At 33.6% G+C, this 14,834-nt stretch overlaps 1 protein-coding gene across 2 annotated transcripts; it reads left to right on the plus strand.

Annotated features, from left to right (window-relative positions):
• Positions 1 to 654: 654 nt before the first annotated feature.
• Positions 655 to 14,256, plus strand: MS3_00002196 (uncharacterized protein; the record flags this gene model as incomplete). Of its 2 annotated transcripts, XM_012941606.3 has the most annotated exons (13): positions 669 to 915; positions 1,606 to 1,706; positions 1,796 to 1,981; positions 2,069 to 2,193; positions 2,983 to 3,148; positions 4,369 to 4,515; positions 5,173 to 5,371; positions 7,104 to 7,268; positions 9,346 to 9,528; positions 9,905 to 10,133; positions 10,643 to 10,808; positions 11,949 to 12,132; positions 13,889 to 14,256. In XM_012941606.3, 13 exons carry the CDS (start codon positions 669 to 671, stop codon positions 14,029 to 14,031), a joined length of 2,241 nt encoding a protein of 746 aa, XP_012797060.2. In that variant the 3' UTR covers positions 14,032 to 14,256. The 2 variants fall into 2 exon arrangements, with proteins under 2 accessions (XP_051075227.1, XP_012797060.2); XM_051209769.1 differs by lacking the exons at positions 1,796 to 1,981; positions 2,069 to 2,193; positions 2,983 to 3,148; ... (1 more) ...; positions 5,173 to 5,371; positions 7,104 to 7,268 and having other exon boundaries at positions 655 to 915.
• Between the last annotated feature and the right edge of the window lie 578 nt (positions 14,257 to 14,834).

Consider the following 14,834-nt stretch of genomic DNA (forward strand, 5'->3'; position numbering starts at 1 on the left):
CTCAACTGCAGTCAATATGTGCACTTATCCTAATCACTCAACAGTAGAATACACATTTGCGATTTTCTAATTCCATACGATTGAAGAGGACACAGGTATTCAGTATTTGACAACGCTTTTACCAGCAACACCTAATAAAATTTGTACCCACAGAGAGAAATCAGAAGACAGAGTCGAGGAGATCGGAAGAGTGTATTTGGCGATTACCAATATATCGGAATTCTCTGATCTAATCTGGCTAGCGATTGCGGTAGATGTTGAGCACAGCGTTACCACACGTGATCTGGTGCGGATGCATGACCGAGCGCCTTCAGCTAGGTGAGTCCACTAAAACTAATCTGGTCAGCATCCATTGTCGAAAACCTACAGAGCTATTTCTTTTGGGGATTTATTTACTGCTACACGACGATGAACCACACGAAGAAACTTATGAGATGCTGAAAAGTAGATCTGTGTATTGCAATATCTTTTGTTGGTTTTTATTTTACCTGCATGTTCTACATATGTTAGCATCACAGCTTTCAATTCTATCAAAAATTAGAATATTTTGAAAAAAAGCAAATCTTCTGTCCGTCCAAACATGTTTCTGCAAATTTAAACACCGATATACAACACCATTATCAATGTAGACCAAATTTGTTTTACTAGTCCGATGGACTTGAAAACATATGACATGTACTAGTACATTTATAAAAGTTGTACGACTTATCCAGGTGGTATTTGTTTCTCGTGAAATCCGTTCTCTGTACACAATCAACATGCAGGTTGAAAGCCTCCACAATCTCCAAGCTAAAATTAGAAATGATGAACGTAATCACTCACTGACCAAAAAATATTTAACTGATGACATTGTCAACAAATATCAGGCGACAAAAACGAGCTTGGGTGGGACTCTAGCTCAGTGTGTGAATACAAGTGAGAACTTTTTTGACTAAAACTCGCGTCTTTTTACTTCGTTTATTGGTATTTTTATCTTCAATATAAGTTGAAGACTTGTATCTCAGAGAAATCAAAATTGTAGATATTAGTAATTATGTTTGAGTGGTATAGATGTTGATTCAGAAACATTTTTTGGTGAATTATTTTTGACGTCTGATTTCACGAAACTGGTTCACCATCCAACGATTTCTACATGATTTCTGCTTTTTCATTCTGTAGTTTTTCCCAAGTTTTATACATTTGAAGAATTTTTGGTACTACTTTAACTTATGGTTATCAGTTTTGGATCTTGAGCAGTGTTCTGATTTACTCATTGCACGGACATACAACTCATTTCTGGATTACTTGTCCTAACTACAGTCAGGAGAATGCATAGTGGAAACGTCTCATTATTAATTAAGATCATAGGTATGTGTTAAAATCATTCGTGCAATCGAGACAAGCCTGTTTATCAATAACCCAGATTAAGTTCGTGTTGAAGACCAAAATTAGTTTACATTCTATACTTTCACTAATTAGTTCTTAGCGCACTTTCTTACGAGCATTCACTGGCTTTTTTTTTAACCGTAATCCCACATCCAGTTGAACGCTATAAATTTTGCTGTTTACCTTTAGTACGTTTATCTAATTTACGTTACCTTCGGGTGTATATTATTTAAATTGCAGATGCTCATAACCCTGGAGCTTTGTTGCCAAGATCATGCGATTTAAATGCATATGAATCCTTCAGGGATTTCTTTGACGCCGTGATTGCAGATTATCATAAGGTTTGTTCAGCCTTATCTTTTACTATTAATAATGGCTTGTGTTCACATATCCATCGTCATCCTCAGTATTAATGGAATGTCTTTTTCAGGTGGAAAATGGCAAAATACAACATCCAAAGTCAGATTTTGGTGACCTCAAGAGTCTATCGTTTACGGATCTAAATGCTTATGGCAATTTAGTCGTATCTACTAGAGTTCGCCTAGGTAGAACGGTTGAGGGGTTTGGTTTTGGCCCTACGTTAACCAAAGACACTCGAATTGAGTTGGAAAAGAAGGTAAGTTCTGTTCGTATAACTTCTTATGCCTACAAAATCCGTAATTTTAAGGCATGAAAAGTTGATTCATTTCCTTATTGTTCTTAGATCTCAACTGCTCTACGTAACTTATCAGGCGAATACGAAGGGACGTATTATCCATTGACAGGAATGTCAGAGGAAGATAGAATCAAACTAGTGAACGATCATTTTCTTTTCAGAAACGATGACAAGTATGTTGTAGCTAAAATGTATTTGTCAAGTTGTCTACTGGTATAATCACTTTTCTGTGTTGAATCAAATTTTAAATTTAAAGTTTCCACGATAATTCTATTTGTCAGTACGTAAACTTTCTGAAGTTAACCTACGGTATTACATTTTTGAAACATTTTTTTGGTAATTTATTTCAAGATGAATATCTGCCCACGTAGTGAAACTTTGTTCTTTACTCATTATAATGTTGATTTTATTTCGATAAAGTTATGAAGCTTTCATCCGATCATTTGAGAATCAATTACTTTCAAGATATGATTATGTGCATTTTGACTCAAAGCTGTACTTTTTATCTGTCAACACTTTGAGAAAAGGGATAATTCTATTGATTCTCATATAACGTAATTACTTTTGCACATTAAAGAACACTTGTATGCATTTTCTTCAAGTACCTAGGTTCCCTACGTCACCTTCAATCCACCAAATTCTCGAAATAATAAAATAGCTGGTCAAAACGTGCACATGTTCCATCTCTCCCACAATTGCGTTCTAAGTTAAGGTTTGTTGCTTAAAAACGAACATTTTGCCAGTTCTTTTCAAATATTTGGTTAACTGTTAATCAACATCTCCCATCTTCCATTCGTACTATTTAATTTATTATCGTCATTTGTTTTGCATTTTACCATATCTTTATCAAGTTCTCGTTTTGACCCACCAGACGATTTGGTTTTAAGAATACATTTACTAAAATTGTGTTTCTATACTGCCACTTCATTTTATCTTTATTAACTTCAATACTGCTTTCATAGCGTTCTTAAAGATGCTGGTGGATACATTGATTGGCCAACAGGTCGCGGTATATTCATAAACAAACAAAAGAACTTTTTGGTCTGGATTAACGAAGAGGATCACATTCGCGTCATTTCAATGCAAAGGGGTGGTGATTTAATCGCAGTTTACAAACGACTGGCCAGTGTAGGTTTTAGAAGTGTTTATTATATTTATTTCTATGTAATTCATATGTTTTTATACATTTAGAATTTTACTTTTAAGCTAATAGCTTAAACCCTACTGATAAAAACCCGAAGTTGAAGAATAATAAACGTGTAGAAAAAGTTAACCATATAATATATGAAAAATGACAAGAGTAGTCACAAAGTGTAAAGTTTCTAGTCGTTACTTGGTTGATAGTCTGTTTATCAATGCATTCACCCACTAGGTAGCCTCGTGCAATGTGGATTCAGAAGACAGTTTGAAGTTTTTACTTTTTTATTTCAAATATTTTGTTTTTAACGAAGCGGAAAGGGTTCAAAGTAGCTGATCTGTTTCCTCTTGTAGATATGTAGAAGAAATTTACTGGAACTTTCAATCCATTCTTACATAACTACAGTTTTTTCATTATCTATTCGGTTTTAGGTCTCTTTTTTAGACAAGGATTTTTATCAGTCCTTGGTAGATTTTCCGACTACCAATATAGAAAAAAAAGTTATGAATCTTCGTTTGGTTTTGATAGCAATCATGATTCCAGAGTGGTCTATTTGATGAACGCAAATGGAGAACAAATATGAACTTCTCCCTGATTAAATCTTGAAAACACTTTACAATTTTGTAGAAACTTATTCTTATTTATTTCGGCATACTTTTCCATAGTAAATGTGTGCAACTTCTAACACTTTGTTGAGTGTCTCTGTATATAACATACATATCACTACGGGTTTAAAAGTCAGAATACTAACCAATTAATACTACCAGGGATTTAGATACGACTGACTTGATAAGGCTGAAGCTTTGTCTCACCACATAAGTAACCTAACTGTATTTAGTCCGTTATTGCTAACCGTGTGCCACAGACTTGATGTTAAGTTTGGAGTGAACATGTCAATGTAAAGTTTGAATAACCAGTGCAGTTGAGTGAGTCGGGGTATGGACCTTCAGCCAAGTGGTTGAAAGTGAAGTATTTGAAGAGCTGTGCCCACGAAATTGATAGTCAACTCCAGTCACTATCTTCTATGAGGGGGGGGGAAAGCAACTTGATAATACAATAAACAGATTTCAAAAACGTTGTATCACAAATAGCTTAGCACGTGTGATATGAATATATGACTAATTAATTTTGTCACTGGTTTAAGTCTGTGATGTTTAGTAATTGTTTTCCATCATCTGTTGCCCTTCATGTTTTCTTGAAATCTATACAGGCAATACAAGAACTGTCCAAATCACTGAAATTCGCATTCAATGATCGTTTAGGGTTTATCACATTTTGTCCATCTAATTTGGGTACGACACTAAGAGCTAGTGTACATGCAAAAATCCCTATGCTGGCTTCATTACCGAATTTCAAGGTTAGTTGGCATTGTGTTTCTGAGTGCTTTGTATTTCTGTATGGAAGTCCATTTTGTAAATGAGAGGTAAAAATATAATGCAAGCACTTAATCTAATATTATCCTTTGTTTCAAACAGAGACTAATCATTTGTGAGGGAAGCCATATGTCCACTTACGATTCAGCCAGTCATTATGTAATGGCAAATAAACCAAATTTTCACAGATATGATCAGCGAAAAAATTGCACTGAGTAAAAATTTAAATTATGTTGAAACAATAAACACAGTTTCTCTTATAAATTTTTCATGGTTTATATTAAGACTGAAATGTGTTCAAGTTAAATATTCTGAGTGGACCTGTATACATTGTATACATGAAACTATTAGCGAAACCCTATCTGGATTTGATTCGGTCGTACCCTGTATCAGTTTGTGTTTTTGATAATAATTTCGTTTTCATCTTTGAATGGTTTGTTAATAATCATATTTTTGTGCAAAATATTATAAATGTCGTTATAATAAACCCCAAACTGGAACAAAGCAGACCAGGTTTTCTCACCTAACCTAACTTCATTTGCTTACAACTCCATTCTACAAACTTATTACACCCGACTGTTAATTTAACTAGTGTTGGTAATAATACTTTGATTTTGCTACTGAAAAATTAAAATCCTTAGGAAATTTGTGAAAAGCATGGTATACAGCCTCGTGGCACTCATGGAGAACATACTGAGTCAGTTGGTGGTATTTACGATTTGAGTAATAAACGTCGCCTTGGTCTTACTGAGCTTGATGCTGTTACTGAAATGCATTCCGGTGTTCGAGCTTTACTTGAACTTGAAGTTATGTTACAAGAATATAACAAAGGTGCTCCAGGTAATTGCTGTTTTTACTGACTGTATTAGTGGTATGCTTCAATGTTATTTAGTAAAAAGTATATATCTGTACGTATATTCCTCATATGTTATAATAGGTAGGAGCTAAGAGCTAGTTCTATCATGTTACTTTTCTTTCTCATGCGAACTACAAATACTAGACCGTAAATATTGTTCAGCCATAGTGCCAAAGAAAATCAAGGAAAATAGGTTAATAAACACTTTAAAAATATTGGATTTTAGAAGTAAACCAGGGAAGTTATGTACCAACCTAACAACATTTATTCAAGTCGCTTCATTTTTGAATGGTACAGTGATACGAAAACCTAACAGTAGGAACGAAGTCCTTGAGTTGGAAGTATCTGAATCTAGCCTTCTGTTGAGGTGTAATGGCTCAACCTCATGAGTTCATTGACCGCGAAAGACTCGACTGTCGGTTACAGATTAAGGTTCCACTCCTTCATATTAACAAAGTCTCGGATCTTGTCTACTTGATAACTGTTTTGAACCCTGTCAGTGGTAGCATGTGGGAGAGCAGAAAGTAATTATTTGTTAAGAGTTTAGTTGAATATAAAGAATGGATATGTCTGTACCACTGTGATTCATTTTATTACAGTTTGACTTATTATCTAATAATTATATTCCTTCACTCATATTAGCTATAATAATAGTCATTAAATTCTTCATTATGTGATGCTAAAGGAAATCTTGTAAATCACTCCATCACAGGATTCGGTTACCAAGTAGTAACCAATTTTAACCTCATTAGCTCTTAAGTATAAGTGGGCTTCGTTAAGTAAGCTGCTATACTTGATAGTTCGAAATAGTAATACGTAAGGTCAGGCCGTAAACATGGGTTTTGTTATAATCTCTTTCTTACGGTTATGACCCGGCTATTCCTATTGCTTAGTATTCTCGGACACCGATTCACTCGACAAGTCCCCAAATCAGAACACGGTTCAACAGGAAATAGATTATATTCAAAATAACAAGGTTAGATGGAAGTAAGAAGCAAATCAGCAGCAATAGGGAAAAGCGTTAGTATATTTATAGTTTTTCACATGAGAAGATTCCAGAGTATTCTCCAAGTATCGACTAGTGCTGATTGGATAAGAATTGGCCAGTCAGCGTGCACCAATGCAGTCGCGCATTGAGCCTGCTTTAATCCAGTCTATGTCCAGCTAACAGGTTTAGTGCTACCTACTGTTAAGTATAATCCAACGACTTTGTTTGTGATTAAATTCATATTCTATGGTTCTCTTAGTCTCCTCCTTTAATCTTGTATGTGATCGAATATGGAAACTAAATAATCGCTTAATTTAAGATATATAACCAACGAATATGCGGTTCCTTCAGAAATCATTTAAATGTCAATTAATTTGGCAAATTCCAAAGTTAGCAGTTTACCCACTGAGACCTCATTGTCACATCTCAGTAACATTTGATTTACTGGGCTGATCTCATATGCTAAACGAAAATTAATTTTCAGTCCTAAAGCTAATTCACTTAGCCAGACCTAAGTAACATTAAAATTACGAAACATGTACCACAAAATATCTTACCGTCCATACTGATGTTAAACATATCTTTAACTATTTGTAGCGAGAAGTATCTGTACTAGCTTCGTTTTATGGATTTATTAAACTAGTTCACTCACATAGACCTCTTGAGAGCTTACAGTTGTGTGTCACTGTCATAAATAATTCCTCTCCTTAATATGATCCTGTTTACAGAGGGCGTTATGCCAGTTGAACCATTAACTTACCTGGCCAAACTGCTAGAAGGTGCTTCTATCGAAAAGTGCTATACTCGCAAATATTTGACACCAGAAATAATTAAAAAATATGATGGAAAACGAACAACCCACGGTGCTACCCTAGCTCATATGATACGCAATGGTAAGCTGCTTTTATGAAGTTAATGTGAAGAACGATTCGTTTTTTTTATAATTCCGAACAATTACCAAGTATGGGGCTTTTTTTAATTGGCTTTACATGGGATTAACTGATCTGTTCCCTTGTAGATAAAACGGCAATTCTGGTTAACTTCATTAATCACTAAAGTATTTGATTCTGGTTACTATAAATCCTCAAATTTTTTCTGACATCAATCAGAACTGTCTCGAGACATTTTGAGGCTATTGAGTTCTCTTAGATAAATTTAACTGAAGAGCTTTTAATAGACAGCATTATGGGCACTTGAGTCATGTAGGAGAAGTGCAAACACTACCGTTGGTATTTTGATTACAGGTCTTAACAATGTAGCCGGGAAATATGTTTGAATTATTTACATTAGTCTATGAGATTATTTCAAATATATTTTAATATATCTCTGGCATACTTGGTGCTCAATTTCTGTTACTTTTCTTTCAGATCTTAGCAAGTTTTCACATAAATGACCTGTGGTTGATTGTGTCTGCTGAATTGTAGGCTAAGTGGATGAGACTGTATGGATATATCAACTTGGACGAAAATTGTGCACACATGAGAGAAACAAGTCTGATAAACTGTTAGATTAACAAACATACTAAATGTCTAAGGACTGTTTGCGAAAATGTAGATTAAGTTATAAACTATATTATACATTAAAATACATTTTAACAGAAAAAAAATCAGGGAAAGTGGTGATGCTTTTAACTCGATTAATTTTATCTAGAGAGATGAACAATCTGTTAATTAATATGAGCATCAATGTAATCCCATATGATTAAAATAAATAATGTCGAATAGTTTTGGACATTTAAAAACAAAAAGTATTAGAGTGAACGACTATTTCCGATAACTTCTTCATCAGGCTCTACAGCTATAAATCCAATGCTATCATTTTTGTTTTACAAAAAAAATACTAAAGCTGAAAGTGGCAAACATCAGGTCGACTGAATATTTATGTTTCATTTCGATCAGAGTGTGATGATGGTAATACCCTGCTTATAGCTTCAGTTGAATCTATATTTCCACATAATGGCTTAGTGTATGATAAAAGAAGTGAAAATATCAGTATATTAAAATACAAGGTATTAGAAACATCTACTTCCAACAAATGAGCTACAAATGCTGATTTGCTTCCTCCTAACCAATTGGGATTGGTGGATGATTTTAGTAGGATGCTTCAACCGTCCTATGTGACTTTTATATAAACATATGTTGTTTTTTTATTTAAATTAGATAAATGAGTAACAATTCTAGCTGTTAGATACCCTATATGTCTCTCAAATTTATTTTCACTCTCACTTAAAACTAAGCTGCAAACTTCATACAAATAACGTGATCAGTCAAACCTATCTAATATTTTCGCAATAAAACCCCAATTTTTTCTATTGGGTTGGTCCCAATCCGGTCTTATTGTTTCAGTGTTTGTACTAACTACAGTGAGCCAAAGCAGTCATTTACCATCCCTAGCGCTCTATACTTTTATTCTTCAATCACCGAGTCACTGGCTTGACCTCTTTTCTATCTGTCAAGGTGCGGTTAGCTAAATGACATTAACAGCCTTCCAAATATACTCATGAATTTCGGCCTAGCATACTAATCTCCAGATGGTTATTCTCTTAAAATATTTCTCTCATACAACGAATCCTTTTTTTTCAAAGAAATCTCCATGTTATGCGTTACACTTTCACCTTAATTGAGAGTCTCGCTTATTCCATTCACTGTTCCATGAAAATCATCCCAGACATTATTTAGTCATAAAAAATCATTTTTCAAAAGATTCACACTTTAAACTACGTGTATATATTGAAAAGACCATATAAATCACTAATTTTACACTTTCATAACTGACCTACAAACAATTCATTAAGTGATTAATAATTAAACTAGACAATTAGTTAATACGTTCATTTAGTTCTAAGAATTACATAGATTTGCTGAATGCAAAAGGTCATTTTATTTTTTTTGCTTATACCGTAGAATTTCATGGTTTATATTACTATCCAAACAGTTATTGTAAGGAATTTCTTCAAAATTTCTTTTATAGGTGCATACAATCATCGTTCAATATGTCCACGAACCGGGGAAGCTGAATGTTATTCGACGTTCATTGATTACTTAGATCCATTGATCTGTGATTATCACGGCGTGAAAGATCCTGCATTTAAACATCCTGCGCCCACATTTGGTGACTTGTCAAAGCTTCCATTCGGTGACCTAGATCCAGTTGGTATGTAACTTTTTATGCTGCCAGGATTAATGGAGTGGTTTCTAGCTCGAAAGTTTGGGGTATCGATTAATGGTGTTAATATAATGTTTCTACTGTTTACTACGTTTGAATGCCTCTCCGTTTCTAAGAGAGAGTGCACTAAATTCTCATGGCTGGAACTAGTAATAGATCTTTCGATCTACAGTCAAATAATATTCAGGAGCACGAGAATGATGGTTTCATAATTATAGTATTGAACTTTCAACTGCTGTATTGCAGGCTAGAACCTCTTTTTATTTAATTTGTTTTGGGGATTTAGGTGGCTTCACTGATCTTGACATCATATACCACTACTTTTGATAGTATAACATCGGTTTTCCATTTACACTATTTCTAGGTAAATACATTGTCTCTACACGTGTCCGTGTTGGTCGTAGTGTTGAAGGCTTTTTATTCCCAACAATTATGAGCAAAACTGATCGTATAAAATTAGAGCAAGTTATTTCCGGAGCACTGAAAGGACTTACTGGCGAACATGCTGGGACTTACTATCCATTAACTGATATGAAAGAGGAAGATAGAAAACAACTAGTTGAAGACCATTTCTTATTTAAAAATGATGATCCGTAAGTGTGAACTTATTTTAATTCCTTTAAGTGATTAAAATTTCAACACTACTATTTAGCAAATTTCGTTTTGGGCAGCCAGAGTTAACTTATGATCCGACATCACAGCATAAAGGGACGGAGATAATAAACAACAAGAGGAAACAATTTCAACTCAAATGGGAATTTGAGTTTCTTTTAGTATTACTTAGGATGGGTGTCTTCGTGAAAGTTAGTAGATTATAGAGTTATTTTATAAGGTGAGTACACTGGTGTTACGATGAATGTAGATGTTAAAAACTGTCTTTAAAGCTTCACTTTGTAGGTAAACGATTTAAGATTGTCGTAAAGATACATTTAAAATGTTCGTCTTACATAAGCGAATCCTCAAAGTAGAGTATGTTTGATAAAAGATTGGTTAATCCCAGAGATAATTGGTTGTAGTTTAATGTTAATGAATTTTGGCCATTGAATCTAGTGACAAAATGTATACATATCCATATGTATATCTCTACCGTTCTTCTGTTTAGTGTTTTACGTGATGCCGGTGGGTATCGCGATTGGCCTGTTGGACGTGGAATTTTTCATAACAATTCGAAGACTTTCCTTGTATGGGTTTGCGAAGAAGATCACATGAGAATTATATCAATGCAACAAGGCGGAGATTTAGCTTCTGTTTATAAGCGCTTAATTGAAGTGAGTGGATAACCAATAGAAATACATAAACGTTTTCGAGTAAAAGTGAAAATTTATCTCGCTTTTTACGAGTCACTAGATCTACTATGTTTTGACCCAGATTTATTCTTGTACAGCACAGTTTATATAACACTGGGTCAGGATTTATAGCCGTGACCCAGATATATCATACCAGTAATTACTTCCACAACATAAATATAGTAAACACAATAGTCCCAAGATACGTTATTACATTTTTCTCTTTTAATGTCTGTCCTAATGATTATAATGGTTTTCACTGATACGAAAAAGCTACGAAAATATGCCTGTATAAATAGCTATAGTAATCCAAGCAAAATAATTCACTGGTGAAGAAAAAAGTTTAGAATGAGCATTCAGTTAAGAAGCTTCTAGTAATATTAATCATTGTTTCTATCGCTGTTACAATACACTTTTGCTGGTTACATATTGTAATCAAGTTGATACGTTTGTGATAGGATTCTTCGACACTTGAACCTCGAATAATGAAAGAAGCTTTATAATTCTAGAGTTCTTTTATACACAGAAAATAATGGCCATTTATAGGTCTACAAGTGACCTTAAGCGACCTGTAAGATTTTTAATAAATTTAGCGATCGACCATTCAGATAAGGAGGAAGAAGTATAATCAATTGGTTTTGTCTCAGAATCTCCGTGATTCTTGACAGTTCTTAGAGCATTCAGATATGTTTCTTAAAAGCCTAATTTATTTCTCAGATTTGATGAAGTTATGACTTGTTAGTTCTAGTATTCAGTCATTAAGTGCAACGGTCGGTTAACTAGTTGGTTTCTTTAAATTTAGTCTGCTCCACAAATCTGGTAGTCAGAGGAAGTAGGAGAGATGTTCATAAACTGAAAATATGCAGTTAAATTTTATGACTTATTTTAATAAAACAAGTTAATCACTGGTCAATGAATCCATACAATGACTGCCATTAATATGAATTTACAGTCATCGTATCTGGTCCGAGTTTTTTGATCAACTAAATTACCGAGTTGCACTAAAAGATCTTAGTATCTTAAGATAAGTCAATCTTTTTATGAAAAGAAGTTTATTTATACCTACACTATTATTCATAGTGATCAATTTCTAATAGTTTTACTTTACTTAATTCATAACAGGGAATTAATGCTATCGGAAAGAGTATGAAGTTTGCACACAGTGATAAATATGGTTACATAACTTGCTGTCCATCAAACTTAGGTACATCAATGCGTGCCAGTGTATTATTAAAGATACCAAAACTTAGTTCTCAACCGAAAAAACTGGATGAAATTTGTGCAAAGTATATGCTTCAAGCTAGAGGTAAATTTGTTAAATGTTTTACATTCAGTACCTTCTTCTACATTATCTTTTCTGTCTTAAACTCAAACTGCGTGATTATGACTTATGATCAACAAGCTAACAGTTATGTAGTGATTATTACGGGTGACTTATAGGATATTGTTTGAACAGGCACACAAACAGTTTATAACTGGGTACATATTTTATAACCTAGTTCTTAAAAATGCACCAAGCATTAGTTGCGTTACAGACACTGTAGAGAACAACCGAACGCTGTATGTAGTTTATATTTTATAAATTTTTAACTTACGCATTACTGATGCCCAGAAAATGAAATCAACTTTTTGAAGCTACTACTGATCACAGAGATTTGTATTGTTTAGTTACATATTAAGTAAATTTTAATGAAAACAAATATCTTCTTTCGTATTCAGCAATGTAAAAATGTATCTCTAGCACTTTTTGTCAACAACAAAAAAGAACACTGAAAAAAATCGTTACCATTCATGTTATTATTCAGAGTCAGGTATTCATTATTGTTTTTTGTTTGTTAGCGTTTAATATTAGGAAGCAAAGCATGATTCTGTTATAACTTGTGGTTTGTACCCCTAGTTCTTTGTTTTTCACCCCGTCGCCAATTGTTATAACGCTCGCTTTTACTTCGCCTAGCGTTATAACGGTTGGGTTTCCACGTTTACACGTATGAGATGTTAATTTACCTGAAACGAATATTTGCACGAGATTCCTTCCCAGTACTTATTCTACAGGACGTCAACACAACTCAGATCAAGAACGAGTGATTAGCCTGACTAGAACGTGAATATGTTTCCACACCAAAACCTGACACAGTCCAATAACAATGAACAATCGGTGATAATTATTATTATAAGGATAGGGGAATATATAACTCATCTGACACCTGTCAGATTATCTACATGTCTGACTAAGCAGACAACCAATTCATTATCATTCTCGCCCACACATCAGATTCTTTATTTTTTCGGAGTACATTTTTGCTAATAAAAAAGCTCTTAATTATTAAATGTAAAGAAGATTCATATTTAAAGTGTCAAGTATATAAACGGATAGCCGAATATGATCCATGGTAATATTTTAATCTTTTGTGCTTCCGAATTTTTGTAGATTAAAGGAACAATTGTAGTAGCTTAATATAATTTACTGATTGAAATCATGAGTCAATTGAAGCTAGACCACCATGGAAAACCTGGAAGCACTTGACGGCCGCTTCATCCTAGTATGGGACTCCTCAGCAAATTTAAATATATTTGATAATGAATGGTTAAAGACAATGTTTGAATAGGTCTAGACTTGTATTTTCTTTCATTAGCAGTTTTAAGATTAACGTATTTGAAACAATGAAACCGGAAAACTTACAGTTCATCCTACCTGATATTATATAACCACTCCTTAAAATTTAACTGTTATGGTATTATGATTCTCACTGCTGATCAGTTTCTATTATACAGGAAATGGATAAACGTAAATTATGATTCTAAAAGATATATTTCGATGAAAAGTTCGGGTTCCAATCAATACTAGAGTTTTATATTCATAGCCTAGTGTATAAACGTGTAAACAGTTAGTGAATTGTTTATTTTAGTGACTTACCTCATATCTTGCACAACCGTCCACTGCTTCATAGTTTTCAAAAGTATCCCAAATAAGGTTAATCTGTGAAGTGTATCACCTTGTTTAAAAATCTCTTAATATCACTCCATATTACTGAGATATTCTGTTTTTGTTTTCGCGTTATAAGGTCTCTATGGTGAACATACAGAATCCCCCGATGGTACATATGATATTAGCAATAAGCGCCGTCTTGGTTTAACTGAATTACAAGCAGCTCATGAAATGGCAGAAGGTGTTGCTAAAATGATTGAAATTGAAAAAGGACTATAATATTCCTTTAAACAACGTCTTTTTTGGACAAATCAGTATATACTACAATTCCCTTACTCTACTCATTTTTTCCCTTCTTTCCTTTCATTTTTCATGTACCCTTTTATTGTTTAGATGTTTAATTAGTAGTTTTAAAATCGATGTATTTTATTCTAAAAAATGTAATGTATTAGCTATACATTTCACTTTGGTTACTGTTAATAATACATAAGTTAGTTGACATAATCAAATTGCATTTTGAAATTTTACGAATAGTTGTCTAATCTTACAAACAGTGAACCGTTATACTTATTCGAATTTTCAAAACATTAGCTTTAGAGCGTAGTCAAGTGATGGTTTTTCTTAGATTTTGACATTTGTATGTGGGTACTTATGTCAGCAATAATTAATACTCGAGATGAAAGCGAATATATTAATATCGTGAACCCAATAGACCACCTTAGACTTATAAGAGATGGCAATAAAGCAAGAGAAAAAAGACAAAGCTCGAGAAGTGTCAGACATAATTCAATTTGGATATAACTAGTTGAGATAGGAACGATAGTGATGCATTGGATAAATTACAACAGAGTTATAGTATATAAGATGACCACTTAAAAAGTCGAAGAATAAATATTAACACAAGGGGGGATGCTAGTGGATGGCCTATCCTTCTTCACGAGGGGTAAAACGCGTACGTAGGTAAGTAAGAGGATATCAGTCACATAATCATATAGATGTCCCGTATCAAGAGATTGATAAAAGAAAGCATCAAATATTAGTTTACTATATATACGCCTTTATAAGATAATTAGCTGTTCATT

This window comes from Schistosoma haematobium, chromosome 1 (genome assembly GCF_000699445.3).
Source record: "Schistosoma haematobium chromosome 1, whole genome shotgun sequence".
Classification (NCBI taxonomy): Eukaryota; Metazoa; Platyhelminthes; class Trematoda; order Strigeidida; family Schistosomatidae; genus Schistosoma; species Schistosoma haematobium.